The 23276-nt window shown below is 37.9% G+C and overlaps 1 protein-coding gene across 1 annotated transcript in view; it reads left to right on the top strand.

The window, feature by feature from the left end:
• Positions 1–23276, top strand: part of AKAP6 (A-kinase anchoring protein 6) — a 441039-nt gene that overhangs the window by 309529 nt on the left and 108234 nt on the right. The window contains exon 9 of the mRNA XM_065906586.1: positions 8529–8649. Within this exon, the coding sequence (XP_065762658.1) occupies positions 8529–8649 (121 nt within the window). The remainder of the gene's footprint in view (positions 1–8528; positions 8650–23276) is intronic.

Here is a 23276-nt window from a genome sequence, read left to right on the forward strand (position 1 = left end):
TCTAAGCTTTCCACATCCAAAGAAAAGAGCGAAATCTCATCCATCAGAATTCATAATATCCTAAGATTAAAAATAATATATATCCAGGGAAACACTCTGAGTCCTGGGAGGGATTTCTCTGGTAGTTCTTTCAGGAGAATGTAGGCCTCTGTGATACTCCATCTCTTCCCTGGTGCCTCAGATGGTTAAGAACCTGCCCACAATGCGGGAGACCTGAGTTTGATCTCTGAGTTGGGAGGATCTCCTGGAGAAAGGAATGGCACCCCACTCCAGTATTCTTCCCTGAGAAATCTCATGGACAGAGGAGCCTGGCGGGCTACAGTCCATGGGGTCACAAAGAGTCGGACATGACTTAGCAACTAATACTTTCATAAGAGAAACCAAATTCCCAAGGCAATTTTTTGATGTAGGCTGCAGAAGTGATGTCGAGGCACAGTTCAGTTAAGAGCCCATCTACAGGATAGATGAAGTCATATTGGGAGAGATCTCCATAGTCATTCTTCCACAGACATTTTGTTAGAGATTGGGTGGCAGAGAGTTGTTCCTACGTTATTTACCTCCTGAGCTTCCCAGGTGGTAGAGTGGTAAAGCATCCACCTGCCAAGGCAGCAGACACATGAGGCAGGAGACAGGAGTTTGATCCCTGGGTCGGGAGGTTCCCCTGGAGGAGAATGGCAACCCACTCCAGTATTCTTGCCTGGGAAATACCATGGACAGAGGAATCTGACAGGCTACAGTCTGTGGGGTCTCAAAGTCGGCCACGACTGGAGTGACTGAGCACACACATTTTTATCCCCTGCCCTAACCTTGAGGGTAAATATTCTCTGTGCTATGCTTAGTCACTCAATCATGTCTGACCCTTTGCAACTCCACGGGCTATAGCCCACCAGTCTCCTCTGTCTATGGGGATTCTCTGGGCAAGAATATTGGAGTGGTTTGCCATACTCTCCTCAAATATTCTCTGTTGCTTGTTAAATCTTTGAAAACCAGGGAAGTATAGGATAGAGTAGACTTTTCATAAAAGACAGAGCTGCCTAATCCTCAGCAGTGTGCCAGAAGCAAGTCTGGATCCAGACCCTCTAACACATGGACAGTGACATAGAAAGGTTTATCTCTCTCTCTTTTTTAAACAACGTTATCTCTTGCTTTGTCTTCAGCTATAGGGGTTCTCACATTTGTGTTAGAATCACTACCATTTCTAAATTCTTCAGAATGTTTTTAAGTTCTTTGGCTAGAACTTAGTCCAGTGTATTTGAAAATTTAGAGAGAGTTTTGACTTCCTGACAGCCTAACGGAATCCTCTAAATATATCCAGAAACTTAAATTAATACTTCTAATTTTGTGGCTAATCTTGGAGGTTAGAATTTTTTTGCTTTATGGATTGTATTTTAATAGCAAGAGTTTATGAACAGTGCATGAGACCATGAGAAAGTAGGGCCTATCGTTACTAAATCTGTAGTGTTGATTTTGTTTTTCTTAGACATTTTCACATGTACATGGGTGTATATGAGAATTCAGAAAATTACTACTGGAAGGAACTCCATATTCCTTTTTATTTATTAATGGCAAAGGCAGGCGGCTTTTCTCATGAGGAAGTGGCTCATGAATTTTCATTCAAAATAGTAAATTAGTGTCCACACTTTAATATGTTTAGAGTGGAAAGGGATTCTACATGCAACTGTGCATATCTGATTTCATGTCCGGAAAGCTAAATTTTATTCTTGAATGATATTGTGAGTGGACTAGGTTCCACTCTTGTATCTCCCTGCTGTGCTTACATGCCACATGGCATAGAGGATGATGGGAAATTCTAATCAATTATTAGTGTTTTACTTCAATAATATTAAACTGTATTTTTATGAGATTTTGCTACGATTACCTTTAGTGTCTTTTTTTGAAAACCAGAGGCAAACTTCCTTGAGCAAATAATGTGAACAGTGAACACTTAGTGAATATTTGGGGAAAGAATCAATATGCTAAAGAAGCTAGGAAAATTGGATCACTTAACAGAAATTCCAACATAGACAAGCTAGTATCTCAGGAGCTGATCTTATGTTTTTGGATATGTTGATGTGAAAGGAAGTATTAAGTTTACAAAAGATGAATACTTAAATGCTCCAAAATATGTATTACTCATCCTTAGTAGAAAAGCTTCCAGGCCGTTTTGGTATTATCTTTTCTTCAACTATTAGTTGCTCTATTTTGATGATTTCTTCATTTGGTGTCTGATTTAATCAAAATTCCTTAGTGGAACAAGCTGGAACCTCATATATTCACACACACCTTCCATTGATTTCACTTGGGTGAAACTTTATCTTTTAAGCAAAGTTTAAGTTGAAATGTTGAGTTAATGATGCTCACTTTAAATACCAAAGGCTGAATGCATTTATGTATTCAAACACTTAGCTGGTCAAACGTAACTCCCACCAGGGTTTAGAGGAAGGATCATTTCTTAAACTATGCCAGACTCACAAATAATATATTGCTATCCAGTCTGCAAAAATTGATACTAAACAGTCTTGTTAGTATTTTATTTCCATGGTGAAAAACCCTGGAATCTTTTTTTAAAAAACCTGAAAAAGTTGAGAAAATGATGGACAAGATATTGGGAAATACTTTTGGTAATTATCATAGTAGTTAGCCCAAATTTAGGAAAAAAAAACACTAAAGAAAAAAATTGCATGTTTATTTTTTCCATAGACTTGTCTCTGTCTTTATTAGAATTTCAGATGCTGAAATAAACACATAATTCTATATTTATCTGACAAAACCTGACTTTGATTTAGAAGACTTTTCCTCCTCATAACATGATTGTGCTTATAAAGCTCCAAAACTGGTAATATCATATCTGCAATAGAATGTCCAACTCTTTTATTGTGAAACCTTCGGGTATATGGCAATTTGAAGAAAAATATCCAAAAGAATAGCACTTTGATGATGTGTTTGATTTATAATACTGTCTTAGAATAGTGTACAAGTCTGCTTTGTAATATTTTCATAGAGTATAATGTATTCATAGAGTACTGAAAAGGTATGCTTTGAGACCTTTTAACATCTAGGAGATTATATATTTGTATCAATCAGTTGACAGGAACCCAAGCACATTTACAGAGGAAATTTTATAAGGAAAATCCTTCCAAAAGAGCAGTTCTTGTACTCATAGCCCTTAAAAGGTTCTGAACTATTTGCCACAGTTTCAATCATCTCTCTCTCTCTCTTTTAAAAAGAGGTCATTTGTCACGAGGACTTCAAGGAAAAGTACCTGGTTCTGAAATCAGCAGATGGAATCAGCATATTCTGCAAAGGGTTATAGAACTAACTAGTTCTGTGCTACCCTTGATAAATTCACTCATCTATGGTCTTTTCTGTTTTCCTGTGTGGTAGCTGGCGTTTTCCTTAGAAGATGTCTTTTATAAAATCACTAGTCTACAGCATACCTTTGCAGGTAATAGAGGAAAGTAAGCTACTTCCTTTACCTCAGAATTTTCCTGCTATAATCAGCACATTAAATTATAGTCATTTAGAAGTTTTAAAAAAACAACAACAAAGAAATTCTAGTAATTTATTTCTGATTTGTTACAAAGTTATGTATTTGATTTCACTTAAATTTGGAAAACTGTCAGGTTTTTCCTAAGCTGTGAATTAACACATGGCAAAGAATCTGAAATCAGGCACAAGTGCTTAAAATATGTTTTTGTCTTCAGAATTAAGTTTCCATCCCTGGGTTGGGAAGATCCCTGGAGAAGGGAATGGCAAGCCTCTCCAGTATTTTCACCTGGGAAATTACATGGACAGAGGGAGCCTGGCGGACTGTAGCCCACGGGGTCCCAAAGAGTCAGACACTACTGAAGCAATGAACACTTTCACTTTTCAGTATTAGGATCGGATGAGAATTTGTCGTTTGAAAAACACTAGTGCTGATTCTACACTAGAGAAACAATATAAAGAACCAAAGCATTTACCATGTCTAACAAACTCAAGCTTAAGTATTCTCAGCTAGAATGAAAACAGACTAGACTGGAGGAATTGTGAATATTTTTGTTAGATTCATTCAGGACTTGCAGGTCTCCAGTGAAGATCATCTCAGATGAGCCTGAGGTACATTTAACTGGAAGAAATGGCTTTTGTTCTAAGTCCTTTGATAGGGAGAATAATAGGAGGGAACAGCTCAATGGATGTAAAGACATGGTAAAGAGCTAGTAAAAAAAATTCCATGATTCTGAACATTTTATCATCCTGTATGTAGTTTTCATCTATTTAAAATCTATTCATAAATTTCCTTTAATTTTCACCATAGACGCAGGATGTGAAAGGAATGAGAAGGCAGCTCACATTAATTGAGAGCATACTGCATATAATCATTTCAAGTAAGCAAATGTACCATTGTGTACTGAAGGCAAAATCTTACCTTCAGAATGAATGGGGAAGCCTGTCTGTATCACAGTGGGTATTTGAGGATGAAATATTATCTCTATCCTGTATTGCTCTTCTGAATTCATTCTTGCCCTACTAAAAGTTTTTGGTTTCATTATCTATATTCATTCATCATCATTTATCAAGTACTATCCTGGTCATTGATTATGCCAAAACCTTTGACTGTGTAGATCACAACAAACTGTGGAAAATTCTTAAAGAGATGGGAATATCAGACCACCTTACCTGCCTCCTGAGAAATCTGTATGCAGGTCAAGAAGCAAGAGTTAGAATCGGACATGGAACAACAGACTGGTTCCAAATTGGGAAAGGAGTACATCAGGGCTGTATATTGTCACCCTGCTTATTTAACTTAGATTCAGAGTACATCATGCAAAATGCCAGGCTGGATGAAGAACAAGCTAGAATCAAGATTGCCAGGAGAAATATCAGTAACCTGAGGTATGGAGACGACACCCCTTTATGGCAGAAAGTGAAGAGGAACTGAAGAGCCTCTTGATGAAAGTGAAAGAGGGGAGTGAAAAAGCTGGCCTAAAACTCAGCATTCAAAAAACTAAGATCATGACATCCGTTCCCACCACTTCATGGCAAAAAATGGGGAAACAATGGAAATAGTGACAGGCTTTATTTTCTTGGGCTCCAAAATCACTGTAGATGATGACTACAGCCTTGAAATTAAAAGATGCTTGCTCCTTGGAAGAAAAACTATGACCAACATTGACAGCATATTAAAAAGCAGAGACGTTACTTTGCCGACAAAGGTCCAAAGAGTCAAAGCTATGGTTTTCCAGTAGTCATGTATGGATGTGAGAGTTGGATTATAAAGAAAGCTGAGTGCTGAAGAATTGATGCTTTTGAACTGTGGTTTTGGAGAAGACTCTTGGGAGTCCCTTGGACTGCAAGGAGATTCAACCAGTCCATCCTAAAGGAAATCAGTACTGAATATTCATTGGAAAGACTGATGCTGAAGATGAAACTCCAATACTTTGGCCACCTGATGCAAAGAACTAACTCTTTGGAAAAGACCCTGATGCTGGGAAAAATTGAAGGCAGGAGGAGAAGGGGATGACACCTGATGAGATGGTTAGATGGCATCATCAACTCAATGGACATGAGTTTGAGCAAGCTCTGGGACTTGGTGATAGACACGGATGTCTGGTGTGCCGCAGTCTGTGGGGTTGCAAAGAGTCAGACACAACTGAGCTACTGAACTGAATTGATTCTGGGCATTAGGGATACAAAGATAAATTCACGCCTTGCCCTTGAATTGTTTAGTCATAATCAAAGCTTCTTTTTTAATCATATACGTATGGAAAAGAAAACAGGCTTCCTTATTATCACTTGCTGATTGATAATTTATGAGACTTTCTAATTACATAAATCATTGGTATAACAACAGAAAAAACCTGGTTTTAAGATCAGAGTTCAGGCTCTTACACACAATATTGTAGCCTTTCCTAAAAAATTAGCATTTTCTTTAGGGAACAACATCTTGAAATAAATGCTGTTTTTCAGATTTCCTGTTCCTCTCCCTTCTTTTAATGGGCTTATGTGATCTTGTGATTCTGGGGTACAGTGAGGCCCTCTGGCTTAATGTGGTCCCTGGATGCAGGCTGGTTAGGTTCCATGAAATGGGTCTTGCCCTGCCATTACATCATGAGGTTGCACCCGACAGAGGCCTGTGGCAGTGTTGTTATCTCTTGGCTTGGTTCAGAAGGTATTTCCTGCTGACTAAACTTCATCTCAGCCTTCACTGGCCCAGCCAGTTCTCTGAGGTCTGACTTCAGAGGCCCCCCTGGCTCTTCTTAGAGGTCATTGTGTCTCTGTTGCCATGGTAATGCCTCTGTCAAGTTCACCAGCTGAACTCCCAGAAACCTCATGGGAGGATGAGAGAACAGTCTCATCAAGGGGGAAGAGAACAGAGTAGCAAAGGGAGTCCTGACCACAACTCTCTGCAACACCCCCACCCAGGTTATTGGGAGGGCATTGTTTAAGGCAATCTCCCAGACTACATAGCAGGAAAAGCATCCTGGCTTTCCCTTTAGGTCTTAAGCCAAGAGATGGGGGACACACATTTGAGCACCTGCTCCTCTTGCCTTTATTTCATTCTTATTCTCCAAGTTCACTGAGATGGAAGTGGGGAGCCTTTCCCTTCCTTCATCTTTTGCTTTTAATATCCTCCTGAATATTCTCACCTATATGAGTATTAGGAGTATACTCTCCTAATTTGGGGGATGGCATGCCACCTTTCCCATGTACCCCCTTGAGAGGGTACAAGGAGAGAGAAACAGTAAACATAATTCAGGAGATATTTCTAAGTGATTGTGCCTGCTGTGTGAGCAAATGCTTATTAGTCATTCCTTATCAATCACTCACAGAATGAATTAAAAAAAAGGCCTAACGATTTATTGGTTCCTCTTGCAGTGGTTTTTGCTTGTTTGTTAGTATTTTGAAATGGGATACTATTTCAGATTTCATGTATGCTTGTAAGTCTTTACTACTCAAAGCGTGATCTAGGAGCAGCAGGGTTGCCAGTTGCCAACACTTACTTCAGTCTCAGACCCAACCCTAAAAGTATTGAGTCAGTATCTGCATTTCAACAAGATTCTCAGCTATGCCATATGCATAGTAAAGTCAGAAAGCACAGCTCTAGACCACCTTAGCCTTACCAAAGGTTTTGGCTACATCGATTATATCCATCATTGACATTCACTAAACATTTATTAATTCATTCTACATGTTAGCCAATAATAAGCCTTGGCCTGGGTACTTATGGATCTAATCAAAAAGCTTTATAATTATGGAAAAGTAATTAAAATAAAATAGATGATTCTAGGTCTAGGCTCCTTCATCACCAGATACACCTTAATTTTTTGACAGATCTATTAAGATTAAATTGTAAGTTATGAAAAGCAGATGTTCACTTTTTTGGAAAGCAGTCATTTCATATATAGAGACAGGGACAAGGAGGTAATAAGATGCCCACTTGATAAGTTCAGATTCATACCTGAGGCTACTGCTTCATTAGTACTGATAGCGTTTTGCTCAGAGTTTGACAAGACTCGAAGATTTCTTTTAGAGGGATGATTTTAGGGAGAAGGACAAAGTCATAGTTTTTTTTTCATTCTGCACTTTCATTTTCTGATCACAGTGTTTTAGAAGAATCTGAGCTTTACTTATTCACCAGGCTTTCAATAGAGAATCACATTAATCCTTTTAAGCTCCTTATTCTAATGATTTATTTTGTTGAAAACCATAGTGATCCTCCTTTGAATTTTAATGATTGCTGGCTATTCAGAGATTCATTGTTTTGACTTCCTGTCCTTACCTTTGTTTCCTACATGTCTGTGGGGAACACCTGTCTAATACTGGATCTGCCCCTGGTTCTCACTGGCTTACCAGAGTCACTCAAGCCTATCTCTGAGTGTTAAACTGAAATGCTGGCTACTCATCCATGACAATAAATGTAGGATATACGTTTGCAGAGATAGGAAGATAGACAGCAGAGGGACAGATAAATGATTGAGTCATTTCCCAGTGAAAATAATATTTTGGATATGGTAGTATATAGTGATCACATAGAGAAATTAGCTGAGTTAGTATTTTTAATCATGAATATATTAGGACGCATGCAGTATCCATGGAAAATCTAGTCAAAGAGAAAGAGGTTTGAATGCTGAGAGTGCTATTTGTACCCCAGATTCTGGACTGGGTAACCTTCCCAAGGTACTGACCCTCCATGTCTGTTAAATACAGCAATGCTCTTTTTCAAGGACATAGTCCATTTTGTTCAAATCATTTTGTTCAAATGCTGCAAATCCTCAGTAAGGGTGAGCGAATGGAAATAGCCATAATATGTCTCAGGTACAAGCATCAGAATTACATGTTATGTTTTCAAAATCTAAGAAAATGGCTATGTCACAAGCTTGAGTTCCTATCTGGCCCACTGTGTAACCACACCGAGAATTTTTCCTTCTTTTTCTACAGGTATCACCCAGGAACATCATAGGTTTTCAAGAATATATTATTCTAATACGAGATTTTTAACAACTACACTGTATTTATGCATAATACATTTTGTGCCTTATCTTCAGGCTTCTGGACTTCGATTCAGAATATCAGGAGCTCTGGGATTGGCTGATTGACATGGAGTCTCTCGTGATGGACAGCCACGACCTGATGATGTCAGAGGAGCAGCAGCAGCATCTTTACAAGGTTAGAGCTACCCTTCTTGCCTTTACCTTGCTGGGGAAGATCTGATTAGCCTGACAAGTCTTTCTCTCTCTCAGGATATCTTTTGTGTTCATTGTATGTATCATGGTGTCTATTAGAATTCCCTTCCCTGTCCCCAAACTCATTTCCATCCCCTGTGTGCTGACAGACTGCACCGACATCATAATTGCAAGAAAGTTCCCTTTATCACATTCTATTTGGTGTAATTCTATAGAAGGACAAAGATTTATCTTCAAGATGAATAGCAATAAATGAAACTGCATTAATAAATAGACTGAAACAAAATGAAGGATAAATGGACTGGTAACATTTAACAAAATGTATTGTTATTGGAGCACTCAGGTGGATTCTGTCCACCCCTCAGATCTTTCCAGAGATTAAAAAAAAATGCCTTCCAATTGGCTTGCTGCTTCCAGGGTACAGGGCTTGTCCAATTTAATGTTTATTAGTGTTACATAGCACAGACATTGTCATATTAAGTCAATGCATTTGCATGTGATTTAAGAAAACTGGCTTGGAACTCACCTATTGATTGCAGGCAATCCATCTAATAACTATTTATATTGTTTTCCATGTCTGTTAATTCACCCTTAGCCTACTGTGTTTCACTGATTCTACTGAAATTGTCTTAGAAGTTTTGCAAAGTTATGTGATTTTGACTTGAAAAAATGGTTGCAATATTCAGTGTCTGAAAAAGCAGTTGGGGAGGGTAGAGGGACTTTCCACTGAAATATCAGACTGCAGTAAATCTTCCTCATTTAGGCAATTTTTATTGGAGTAATTCTGACAGTTGTCATCCTTGAATTGCTTTGAGCATATGGCATATTTCAAAGAGCAGATTGTGAATCATAAAAAATAAAATTAATAACTAACCACAGAATCAGCAACAGTATAATGACAAGAAACAACTACCCTCTAGCTTTTTAAAATTTCTTATAGAATAAGAAGTACGTTCAAGGTCAAATAGAAGTTGTCTTCTTTCTTCTCCAATTTTTTATCATTTTAAGTTACCTTTCTTTAATATATTATTTTAACTTTTACCTCCTCTTAAGAGACATATTTATTTTCAAGGGTGTGGTAGACTTTAATTTGTGTCCCCTGGGAATCATCTTAGTTAACGGAAGATACAAACTCCCTAGGGACTCAGCAAACGGTGATATTTTACTCCCTAAAGAATTCTGCCCAATGTTAATCAAGTTTGTTGACTGCTAGCTGTTTCCTGTATGGATAGCTGTCCACATTAGCCACAAATTTACCATCGTCTGACAGCACATATTGTTAGAATAACAATTTCAACCTAATGTAACCAAAGTGAGATGATTTTGTATTTCATGCTGAGATCAAGACTTACGTATGAAAAATGTCTGTAAATCTATACTAATTGTTTGTTAATATTTGCTTTATTCCGAAGACTTAAGCATTAGAAGTCTAGGTAAAAAAGAAAAAAATAATAAAATGAAAGTTATCTAATCATAAGCCATTATCTCAGAGCTTACTGCATCCATGATGCTAAAGAGCATTTTTCTTGATGCATTTTGTATTTTGCACATAAACCACTATTTTTTTTAGAAACAGTGCTCTTCTTTGTCAAAATCGCATTCATATAATTTACATCACAATTAATAGGAAATCACTGAACAAAAAGTGCAGTCTTCTTTTGCTTGTGGTTTCCTTGTTAAGTGCTCTGCTTGCGAATTTCCATTCTGGCATATTGAAGGCCATTATTCCTCCCACTCAGTACTTCTGGAGTATAGTACTTTTCCAAACATTTTTGTACTGGGGTTCTTCATTTGTGACTCGTGTCAGTATATCTAAGCTCACTAGACTAATTTTGCATTTGACTTATAAACAAATGACAGATTAGGTTAGAAACCAAAGGCAATGCTACAGATTTGTGGAGTGTCTCTCTTTATATAAACTCCCAAATTATTCCAGAGATTTAGAAATCTCCAAATCAGTCTTGAGGATATTGATGAAGGACTCATTTAGAACTTGGAGTGGCTGCTGAGTTAGAAAAACTGATGGCAGAAAATTAATTTCAGGCCTTTGTCAAGAATCCCCAGGGATTCTCAGATTAGGTCACCATTTCCAGTGTCCCATTTCTCTTTCTAATCTGCTTTTCTAGGAATCAATTCAATTAATGCCTTGGGAAAGAGATTTGGAGCCAGTTGATCACAGAGACCCCTAAAGGACTAAAGCTTTTCAGTTAGTCCCCAGACCTTTCTAGGCTTCTGATACCATTTGAGTCTACCTTAATCATCTTTAATCTTAATATTTGTTGGCCCTAAAAAATTACCAACATGTCATCAACCTTTTTCACCAGGGGCACCATCGGCATTTGGGACAAAAAAATTCATTTGTAGGTCTGTTCCTTCCACTACAGGGTATTTGTGATTCGTGTTCCTCCAATCATCGTGGCAACTCAATAGGACGCTCAACTCTTTTCACAGAATTTTCATCTATCTCAGCTTGTCTATGTCATGTTCGTTTGATAACATGCATGTGTAACAGTGAGAAAAAGGCTTTCCATTGGTATACTTTATGTTATTTAGCAAAGCATCTTACATAGTTGATATTGAACTAATAATTGTTGAGTTATAACAATTAAGGATGACATTGAAGTTCACTATCCCTGCTATTAATGAAAAGAATGAGAGTGAATGGTTTTTAAGAGAGACTTCCACTGAGTTATGGTAAATTCCCAGGAACTGTAGATCAGGACAGTTATTCCTGTTATCATAGAATTTGAAACTTTTGTCCTCCTCTCCCTGGTGAAGAGTAGGGCTTTCTCTGTTTCATCATTCAGCTGATTTCCTGGCATGGAGAGGCATGCCCACACCTCAGTTCCGCATTGCTCAGTCCTAGGTTGATTCCTTGTGGTGTTGGAGAAGACTCTTGAGAGTCCCTTGGACTGCAAGGAGATCCAACTAGTCCATCCTGAAGAAGATAAGTCCTGGGTGTTCATTGGAAGGACTGATGCTGAAGCTGAAACTCCAATACTTTCGCCACCTCATGCGAAGAGTTGACTCATTGGAAAAGACCCTGATGCTGGGAGGGATGGGGGGCAGGAGAAGGGGACGACAGAGGATGAGATGGCTGGATGGCATCACCAACTCGATGGGCATGAGTTTGAGTAAACTCCGGGAGTTTGTGATGGACAGGTACGCCTGGTGTGCTGCAATTCATGGAGTTGCAAAGAGTCGGACATGACTGAGAGACTGAACTGAACTGAACTGAGGTTGATTTCTGAAGTTCCCATTTGTAAATGTTACATTAGAGGAATTTAGTAAGACGGTAGTCAGAGAGTATGAAGTTGTTTTTGTTTTTTTTTTGTTTTTTTTTATTAGTATTTTCGGCATTAGGTACTACCTTTCTGACTTTTATATTCTTGTCTCTGCTAGAAAATCATGTGACTCCTAGATATGGAACTTCAGATAAAGACCAGACAATTCATTCAGCAGACCTCCTGAGTGGAGCGTGTGTTGTAATATCTTGGTTACTCCAAACCACCAGAATGCTCAAGGAACTTTGAAGGGGAAAGAATTAGTTTTGAAAGGCAAAGAATACATTGATGCAACCTCACATAATTTAGACCCTTAATATTACAATGGGCTATAAAGTGGATTGTCTGTTTAAAAAATTTCTTGTTATTTTCAGATTGTTAGAAATTTAAAATCATTTTCCTTCTGATTGGTTTTAAATTGCTGGGCCCTAAGAATGACCTGATTCGTATTAAAAAGTAACCACTCCCTTAAATATATTTTCTTCTTTGTTTGGAGACAGTGAGACATGCTGCCAATGTCTGTCCTTCCCCCTTCTTGGTCTGGCTCAGCATCAGCATGGGAATCCTCTAAAGCTATTTTCTAATAAACATTGGCAGTATCATCAGCTTAGAAAACACAAAGGTAGTCTTTTCTCGTTTCTTTCCTCCTCTATTTGAGAATCACCTCCAAGGAGAATTTACTCCCACTCTCTCACTTTCTTTCTCTTCATTCCTCCTACCTTCCTAAGTAGGACAATTTAATTTGTCAAAAGTAACACCGTGATTTTGAAAGTTCAGCTCCTATTTGGACTAGCATTACGAAGCCAGAATTCATAATCACAGGGAGCTGTCACTCTGCTGGTCTGCATGTGCATTAACTATTAATGGAGAAATATTTAAAACCCACTTGCCAAGGAAAAGCTTTATTTTCCATTCCTACAGATCAAAGGTGGCATTATTCTTTGGCTCAGAGAAGCTCAGGACAGCTCCTCCCCCATCCTGTACATTTTATAAACTGAGTGACCTGGAAGCATCTCCATGATGGGAGAGTTGGAGCCAGCTGTGCCTGTTGCTGCCGTCCACAGCAGAGGCAGCCAGTCCTGGAGGGCCGTGAGGCTGTGCCCTGCCAGGGGCTTCATTCCAGGCCCCAGAGCACTGCTGTCTCTGCCACCTACAAAGCACAGGTGACAGAGCCCCTAATCATGCTGGATGCTTCAGAGATGAAAGGGTTTCAGAGATAAAGGGTTAATTTCAAGAGCCAAATTCGGGAGTTACGGCTGGTGTCTATAGTTATTGTTGAACAAGAGCTGTTTTCAGATAATGTGAAAATGAAAGTGTTAGTCGCTCAGTCATGTCCAACTTAGCCCACCAGGCCCCTCTGTCCATGGAATTCTCCCAGCAAGAATACTGGAGTGGGTTGTCATGCCCTTCTCCGGGGGATTTTCCCGACTCAGGATTTGAACCTGGGTCTCCCGCATTGCAGGCAGATTCTTTACCGTCTAAACCACCAGGGAAGCCCTCAGATAGTGTGAAGCTCACTAAAATACCACATTTAGAGATTTGTACCTTGAATGAATGCCTTAGCTATTCCACATCAATAAAAGATTAGATTATATTACTTCTAAGGGGTTAAAAATAACTCTTCTAGCTTAAAAATAATATAATACTGACACTTCAACCAAGATGTATATGCTTTCAGGGAATTTACACGGAAGGTGTTATACTTAATTTAGGAGGTTAGTTATTCATGTTTTCTGTTTTTGTGGGAAAAATCCAAGTGTCCTATATCTTTCTCCATTGGTGTAAGTATTATAAAAAATATATCCTGTGTGAAAAAGGAAAATTCATTCATTCTATATGATACAGTGCTCACTAAATATAGTCATTTTCATTTTGTTATTGGTTTGAAGTTGTTTATAAGACTTCACGGGCTTCCCATGTGGTTCAGTGGTGAAGAATCCACCTGCAGTGTAGGAGCCGCAGGAGACATGGTTTCAATCCCTGGGTCAGGAAGATTCACCTGAAGGAGGGAGGGCATGGCAATCCACTCCAGTGTTCTTGCCTAGAGAGCCCATTGAAGGAGGAACCTGATGGGCTACAGTCCACAGGATTGCAAAGAGTCAGACACGACCGAAGTAACTTAACATAGCATAAAACTTCACAGGAAAATAATAAAAATATGTTTAATATATAAGTACAAATCAGAAATGGGAAAATACATGTAGGCTGGATTCTGTTTCTGTGAGAAGAGTTAATATGTAGTCACATAGACTATAAAGTCCTACACAACTACTAAAGATGATCCTAAAAGTTTTTCTGGGTTTCCTGGTAGTGAAAGCAAAGAGGGAGATAGGCAAAAAAAAAAAAAAAAAAAAAGAGGGAAATAGGCTCAGATGATAAATTTACATTTTCCATGACAAAAAATTATATTTCCTTTGAGAAATTGTTTATTTTGATACTTAGAAATGAAAATATCTTCTGTTAGGATTTTTTTTTTAATATAAGGGTACAATAGAGAAATGGCTAACCACAATTATTTCTTACAGGTAGACATAATACTTCTGACAAGTAAGTTAGTTATGTTTCCTCTGACTCTGTTGCCAAGTAATGCTTAGAGACTTTGAGCACAGCTCTCATCCATAAGTGACTTTTTTCAGTGATAGTTTGGCCAGATGGAATTAATGAAAGGACATCAATATTGTATACTGGAAAAGAAGAGGTTATTTGTAAAATGAGAAAGAAATGTAAACATTGAAGAGATGGAAAAACAGTTGAAATTAGTTAATACAAAGTTAACCAAAGGAAAAAAAGAATAAAGGAGTAAATTACAATCATGGGTAGACGAATAGGTAAGAAAATGCTAAAAAATCAAAGACAAACAAACTTTTAAAACTAAAACACTGAAAAAAGAATTGTTTTGGGGGGAGGGGGAGAAGGCCAGACAAGAGTAAGGGGTAAATTTTAAAAGGAGAAAATGTTACTTTAGAGAATTTAGATGTGTATTATAAGACAACCAATGTGACTTTTAGAATAAACATGTGTATGGAATGGGATAAGAAATTCTAGGGAATAAGAAATATAGTGTAAAAGAAGAAAAATGGGACATAGTTGACTTATTTTGTTTTTATAACTATTGATGCCAAAATGATGTTGTCATAGCTATGAACTGATCATAGAAAACAGATTAATCATGCTAGTCCTATATTTTGTAAATTCAGCTCTCTACAATAGTTCTCTTTCATTTTGTTCTGGATTATATTGATTTGTATAATTTTAAATGTGGCTTGAGACCTTTGTGCCTGAACTTGAGCTCTTAAAAATGTAATGGTAGGCTGGTTCAGGGAGAAGGCAATGGCAACCCACCCCAGTACTCTTGCCTGGGAAATCCCATGGATGGAGGAGCCTGGTAGGCTACAGTCCACGGGGTCGTGAAGAGTTGGACACGACTGAGCGACTTCACTTTCACTTTTCACTCTCATGCATCGGAGAAGGAAATGGGAACCCACTCAAGTGTTCTTGCCTGGAGAAGCCCAGGGACGGGGGAGCCTGGTGGGCTGCCGTCTATGGGGTCGCACAGAGTCGGACACGACTGAAGTGACTTAGCAGCAGCAGTAGCAGGCTGGTTCATGGTCCAGGTCACGGTAACTAGGCTTAAAATAGAAGAAAGCCCGTTAACTTTTTTTTTTTAACTTACGTGTTGGTGTACAGAATAGAAGTACACATCAAAAAATTAAATTCTGTTAATTAGACTTTATATTGGAATTTCAATATCCAAATTTTCTACCTTGATTGTTCAAAGGAAGCAAATTACTAGTTAGTGAAGCAGTCAAGGTAAAAATGTACCAAGTATATCAGACACTAGAACCTAATGATAATTTTTTACCTCTTTCCCAGTAGATTAATTGTAGAGCTTAATTGTATGTTAGATTAAAACTCCATTAAGATAAGAAGAATATGCTTAAAATCATTATAATATTGCAAAAAACATTATCTAATCATTTTTAAAGCAATCAGAATGGAAAAACCTAGGCTGTCTCCACTGCTGTCTAGAAGTGAATTTGTTGTTCCATTTTTTTAAAGTTCAAAAAATCCTTAGATTTGCTGTCATATTAATTTGGGCTTTGATGAATCAGTGTTTGCTTTGAATACTTGAATGAATATATATATATGTATATATATATATGTATATATATATATATGTATGTGTATATATATATATTTTTTCTTTTCTTTCTTGAGAGAGGGCAAACGTTATCCTGAAAACGTTAGAAGAAAAAGTAGATGAATGTGATTTCTGAACAATATATGAAACACTATTTAGGCTAGAGCTTATAATACCTATTTGCATTGCTTTTTTAAAATGGGGGGAAAAAAAGAAGGATGTTAAGAGAATAGCATGCCAAGAAATAGCTGGCTCTGTGTGCAGAGGGGCAAGGAAGGGAAGCCCCGCCAGCAGTTTTTGTCTCTGGCGGGTGAGCTACTGTCCGGAAGGTGCGTTGGCTCTCTGGGCAGCCTCAGCTGTATTGTACTGCTCCCTCTCTCCCTGGCCTGGCCTGCTCTGGCCTAGAGTGGATCAAACAAGCCGTGGGGAAAGTTCCCCTCATTTGCATCACTTCTAGACAGCCCTGTCGTACTCTTTGCTGACAGGAAATCACTGTCTTTGTCACCTTTTCTCAGGGCCCTCCTTTTGGCAGAGATGGGCCATGTGACCACGCTTAATCACAACAACAGGGCTGGCTCAGGACTCAATGACATGTTTTCCTCAGCACTTCAATAAATGGGGTAGAGGAGTCAGTAGGAAATGACTACATTAATTTCAGAGTGAAAAGATAATTAACACTTGAAGGACTCATGCTACAACCTATGAATTATTATTAAAATTGAAGTTAATTTATCAAAAACTTGTGAAAGCTATCTTTCTTACCATAACTGTTTTAAAAAATATATACCTTGAATAGTAAGATTTGGGCATGTTGGAGGGAGAGTGGGAAGAAGGAGGGGAGAGGGGGCTTTGGGTGGAGGGTGTAGAGAGTAGGGGGGAGGAAGAGAGAGGGCAATCATAGCCAGCATTAGCTATGTTTGAAAAAGCAACTTAAATGGGCTAAAACTTCAACATTTGGGACTAAAGGCTGGAGCATGTAAAACGCTTACTTAGATGATATGAATAGGACACTGGCAAACAAAAGCAGCAGTGTGCTCCTAGAAAACTGTGCTTAAAGGAGTTTCCTTGGCAACAGAAATGCAGTTCCAAAAGTAGACAGAACTTTCCTCAGAAAACATACTATTAATAACAACCTTCCGGAACAACTTGGAACAATTTGACGACTTGGCAATAATAATGCCAAGTGTTCTGCAAATTAATCTAACACATAACAGTTATGTTTCCCTTGCCCATAATTTTGCTGGACCCTACCTAGGACTCACTGCTTCTTAGTGGCACGATGTGAAAATTATTTTTAAATGTTGTCATGGAAAAAGAAAACAAAAAGAAATGCTAGTGACCAGCAGTGGCTAGTGATTGTGTTCAGCTTTTTGGAAACCACCAGAGAACTTGGTTTAATGAGATGAGTTTATTCCAATTAAAACTGTTACTTTTAATATCCAACAAAATACTTGGACAAACAAATCTTGGTAAAGGGTTAACAACCTGAGATTTGCTGTGATGTGAAGCACATCTTGAGGCCATTGGTTATATAAATGTAACACTTTACCCAATACTGCTGGGTGTTATTTTTAAAAGCATCATCATTTCTTGTCAGCCCAGGGAATAAACTAATCTTGGATCTACTTGGCCAATGGGAATCATTTGAATTCTCCTGAAGGCTATACATTGCCAGCCAAGAAAGGAAGAATGTTCCCCTACTCTAACCTTTCCTGAATCCTTGGCTCTAAAGGTTAAAAGTAATCAATATCTCATTGTGCTTCTTGGTTTCAGGGTGATAAGTAATAACCATCATGTTAAAATACAAATGATTACAGATAGCACTTAAATGAATTGACCTGTTGGGAGCTTTTTATTAATTGCAATCAGGATAATCATTAAAGTTTGCTAATAAAATTTTGGATTAAATTGCAAGAATTTCAGCCTTTAACTTTTGAAAAATGACTTTTACTTAATTAGACATGAATCCCCACCTCTGTTAAGCTGAGAGATTTGGCTTTAACTCTACATGTTTGTAGATTTCTTCCTAGTTTTATAGAAATGAATGAGAGGAACATTTACATTCCTTATAAGAAAAGATGTTTGCTTTACTGTTGTCTTTGGCTCCTGAACTGCTCAATACTATATAAATATATGTTTCAAGTCAGTGAAATGTCACTGACTTGGGAAATGTCACTCACCTACTTTTTAGTATTTCCTATTTTTAAATTGCTTTTCTTTAGTGGTTCTATTCATATTTAGGCTAATCTTGTTTGACGCTAGGAAAAAAGTTGTATGTTGTGTGATTAAACTTTACAGATAACTGTGGTAAGAACTGGGGGTTATTTATTTTGCCCCTCCAAAATTGCCAAAATTAAAACATAAAAAACAAATATTGTTTTTAATATTTTATGACATTGACATCTTTTATTGGCATTGGCAAAAGGGTCTTAATATAAAAAGGATAAATGTTAGGTTAATGTTCCATATAATTACATCAAGAAGCCGTTGGTTATGGTAACCATAACTACAAGGAAGTATATGATATGTATGCTATTAAAGCCAAATATTGCATCTTTATTATCATTCTGAGTTTTACAGTTTGTTAGGATTTCATGTGTATATTCCTCAAGCTGGGAGATGAGGCTTCTTGTTGCTGTTGTTTAGTTGCTAAGTCATGTCCGACTTTTTACTACTCCATGGACTGTACCCTGCCAGGCTCCTCTGTCCATGGGATCTCCCAGGGAAGAATACTGGATGGGTAGCCATTTGCTTCTCCAGGGGATCTTCCCGACCCAGGGATCAATCCTGCATCTCTTGCATGCAGATAGATTCTTTACCACTGAGCCATGCTGGAAGGGTAGCTAAATAATGTTTTGGTTATTTCAAAAGAAGTCCTGGTAGCTGTCACAGTAGACTGGTGGTTGCCAGCTGGGGATGGAGCAGGGGGCAGGCAACGCTCAGCCATAATGCTTTCACAAATAAACTTGTTAACTTCCTTCCTTTTTTTTTTTAGACCTTCTTCCTTCTTGTCCTTATTTTACTACCATGTCTAACTTTAGAAAGAAGTAGATGTGTGGTTGTCCAAGGGACATAATTTTTAGTCTATTAGGTATTCCCGATCCCGACTATCTTATCTCCATTACTAAATATCCACACTGCCTTAAATCCCATTCTTGAGATTCATTTCTTTATGGTATAAAGTCTTCCCAGGTAATGCTAGTGGTAAGGAACCTACTTGCCAGTGCAGGAGATGGAAGAGACACAGGTTTGACCCCTGGGTGGGGAAAATCCCCTGGAGAAGGGCATGGCAACCCACTTCAGTGTTCTAAAAGGGCTTCCCAAGTGGCTCAGGTAAAAAAGAATCTGCCTTTAAATGCAGGAGACCTGGGTTCAACCCCTGGGTCAGGACGATTCATGAAGAAGGGCATGGCAACCCACTCTAGGATTCTTGCCTGAATCCCATGGACAGAGGAGCTGGGTGGGCTACAGTCCATGGGGTTGCAAAAAGTTATGACTGAGTGAAGACTTGACACATAAAGACATGACTGAGTGACTAACATTTTCACTTTCATAATTTTTAGAGAATTAGGTATTCCCAATCCAAACTATCTTATCTCCATTACTAAAGATCTGCACTGCCTTACAGCCCATTGTTAAGACTCATTTCCTTATAATAAAAAAGAATGTACTCTATTGGATGCAGATAGTGTATGGGCAGGGGAAGAATACTATTGAATTGAATGCTAATTTTGTTATCTAGTTTAAATGGAAAGACACTGAGAAGGGAAAATAGAGTGGAGAGTGGGTAGACAGAAGAAATCTAGAAAATAAACCAAGGACAGATGCTATCTACTTCGCCATTTGATAAGAAGGGGAGTGTGTGTGTGTGTGTGTGTGTGTGTGTGTGTGTGATAGGAGGTAGGAGTAGGATAGTGAGACCAAAAAAAAAAAAAAAAGAACATTGGTCAAATCTTACTATTAGACTGTGTCAGTGCCCTATGCACATTATTGTATTTAATACTAATGATGATCTTGGATTATTGTCCCCACTTCATGTACTCTGAGCTTGAAATACAGAGAGGTTAGCTGGTTGGTCTAAAAGATAATAGAACTAGTTTCTTAGTCAGGATAGGCTAGGGTTTGCTGAGATAACAAACAACCCCAAAATCTCAGAGGTTTAAACCTGCAAAGATTAATTTCTCATTACATATTACGTGTCCATCACAAGTGAGTTATGGGCTATTCTTGATATTGTTACTAACTCCAGGACTCAGACTAATGGACTAGTCACCCTCTTAAATATTCCCTCAATGTGGCAAAGAGAGGAGACTTCTGGAGGGTCCCATTCTGGGTTTCAGTCTTCTACTTGAAAGAAACACATGTCACCTCCTCTCACAATCATTGGCTTGAACTAATTGCATGGCTCCACCTTATTCCAAACTGGATGGGGAAATTCACCCCTACTATATGCCGGAAGGAAGAAAACTAGAAATATTTGTTGAACTGCATCAGTAACTACCACAAGAAGTAAGTAAATAAGTTAGGGTTTGGTCCCAATTTGGACAGTTCTAATGCCCATAGTCTTTCTTTCATATACTACTTGCCTGCCCACTGTTGCCCTATATCCTCTTCTCTACAACAGGTAAAATTCTTGCAAGAACATTATTTCCTCCCTCTCTATAAGCTTTTTATGCTAAGATAGAAGAAAGTCCTTATTATTTAGATGGTATATCTGCAGAGAAAATGGGCTGGTTCTTTAGCCACTCATCAACCTTTCTTAAACACCTCAGCATCCTAGGGAGGGGTGCCATGTTGAACCTCACAGAGGCTTCCTGTATTTTGTCAGTTTCAGGAAAGCTAAGGCTGAAAATAAGTCATTGTGGGAGAGAGATTAAGGGTATCATGACCCTAGAAAGATTCAACCTCATGGATCCTATTATTGGAAAGGGAGTCATTGAAGAAGTGTCCCCTTGGAGAGATGCTCTAGAGGCATATCATTTGCAGAAAAACTACCTTCCCATCCTGTCAAGGAAGCAAATTCAGTTCTCAGAAGCAAGGACTTTCCTAAGCATATTTTTAATAATGTGGGCATTTGTGAAGCTCATACATTCTTAAAATAGGCACTTCTGTGACACTCTGTCCCTAATGAGGCACACTGGACTAAGCCAAGAGGGAAGAGTGGTCTTCCTGCTGAATCTTGATTCGTTTACATAAGACACAATGTACATACACACATTTTCTTATTCTAAAGCTAGGGAAGAGTCTTCCAGACTAAAATCCTTACTGCTTTTGGGGTTGATTTAAATTTTCCTTCCAAAATTTCTCAGGCCACAGAGCTTCACCTTTTTTCAGAAGGATATCTATACACCCCTGAAACTCATCTGAACTTACTATTTCACTGCTTCCTAAGTGATTGATTCCATATGCTCTTAGATATTTGCATTAAAAAATTTGTGATATCCCCCTTGTCATCTCAACTTAGCCATTGAAAACTAGGAAATCTATGCAAAAGATACACACACACCTAGTTATGCATGTACATTTATGTGTGTTTACGCATATGCACATAAATACCAAGTATTAACTTGTTGAGTTAAAATAATCTTTCATCAGGATTGAATCTAGATAAAGTCAGATTCCTTTAACCAGACATATTGGCTATCCCAAGACATTATAATTATGCATATATAAATAACTATATAAATCCTTTCATATATGCCAAGTTTCAGTCTGGAGCTCATTTCTGTGTTATAAATCTTGGCATACTGAATTTTGCTACCTTCATTACAATGGAATTATCCCTTTCAATATTCACAGGTGCCTCCCAGCGAGAGGCCTCCTTGAGATTAATTTAGCCATGAGTACTTTTTATTAATTAAATAACATTTTAAATAATATGGTAGATTTAGACTTTGTGGACCAAATTTGAGAATGAATGATTATAATTTTTATTAGATTTCACACTCCAAGGGCAAGATTCATGTCTGTGTTGTTTATTGATATATCTCCAGTGCCTAGCACAGTACCTCGCATAGAATAGAAATTCAATAAATATGTGGTGAGAAACATTTTAACAATAAGGCATTTAATAATCTATTAATTAGATTCTATTGATCAGAGCTATGCTATCAACTCATTAATTTTTCAAGAAGACAATCCTATTTTCATGTTGTGTTAGTTGAGTCTAAAACTTTATGGCCTCCTTTCATATTATTGGAGAAGGAAATGGCAACCCACTCCAGTGTTCTTGCCTGGAGAATCCCATGGACAGAGGAGCCCAGCAGGCTGCAGTCCGTGGAGTCACAGAGAGTCGGGCACAACCGAGTGACTAACACTTTATGTTATATATTGAGGCGATCAAAAATTTCATTCAGGTTTTTCTGTAATATGATTTTTTTGGGGCAACCCAGTAGAAAAATAAAATTTTCTCTCCTTGAAAAACCAGTGTACATTAAGGACAGTTCTTAATATTCAGAGTACTCAGATTTGTCCAGGCTGATATCAGGGAGAAAAAGAGGGAGAGAGGGAAAGAAGGACAGTGACATCCATGTCTGAGACAAATAGTACAAAAATGTACAATTAATCACCTGAATTCTATGGCTAGTTTCCAACCCCTTGAACCATAGTATTCACTGATATATTCTTGATTATGCAGACAATCTCAGTATAATTGTTCATACGTATGAGGATAACATGAGCCATGCAAACGTGAAGCCCAAAAATAGAGCAGTAGGTATAGGTGAACATAAACAGTCATTTGAAATGGGAAGTATGTCAGGACAGTTTGTTCTTGTACTGTCGTTAGCAGGAGAGTTTACTGACACTTTCATTGTATAAACTGGTTTGACTTCAGACAAGTGTGTGTCTAAAAATGTAATCATGAAGGGGTGAGAAAAATAATAAGAGATTTGGACTTGGGCTGGCTCTTTTTAATCCAAGTCCATCATAATGAGGGTGAAGAAAGGAGAAAGACTAAAAGACTGATTCATCTTTCCAAAGCTATAGCAAGCTATTCCAGAATAAGAAAATTAAAAAACTACATTTCACTGCTATAATATTGAGAGAAAGCTGAAATGTAATTTTGAAACTTTCTCCCACTCTTGTATTTAAAAAAAAAATTATACTCTTCATTATTTTAAAAAATAATTCTCATATACTGCCGTTTATACTTTTTATTTAGGTATTAATTGTAAGCTTTATGAT

This window comes from Muntiacus reevesi, chromosome 15, assembly GCF_963930625.1.
Source record: "Muntiacus reevesi chromosome 15, mMunRee1.1, whole genome shotgun sequence".
Taxonomy (NCBI): Eukaryota; Metazoa; Chordata; class Mammalia; order Artiodactyla; family Cervidae; genus Muntiacus; species Muntiacus reevesi.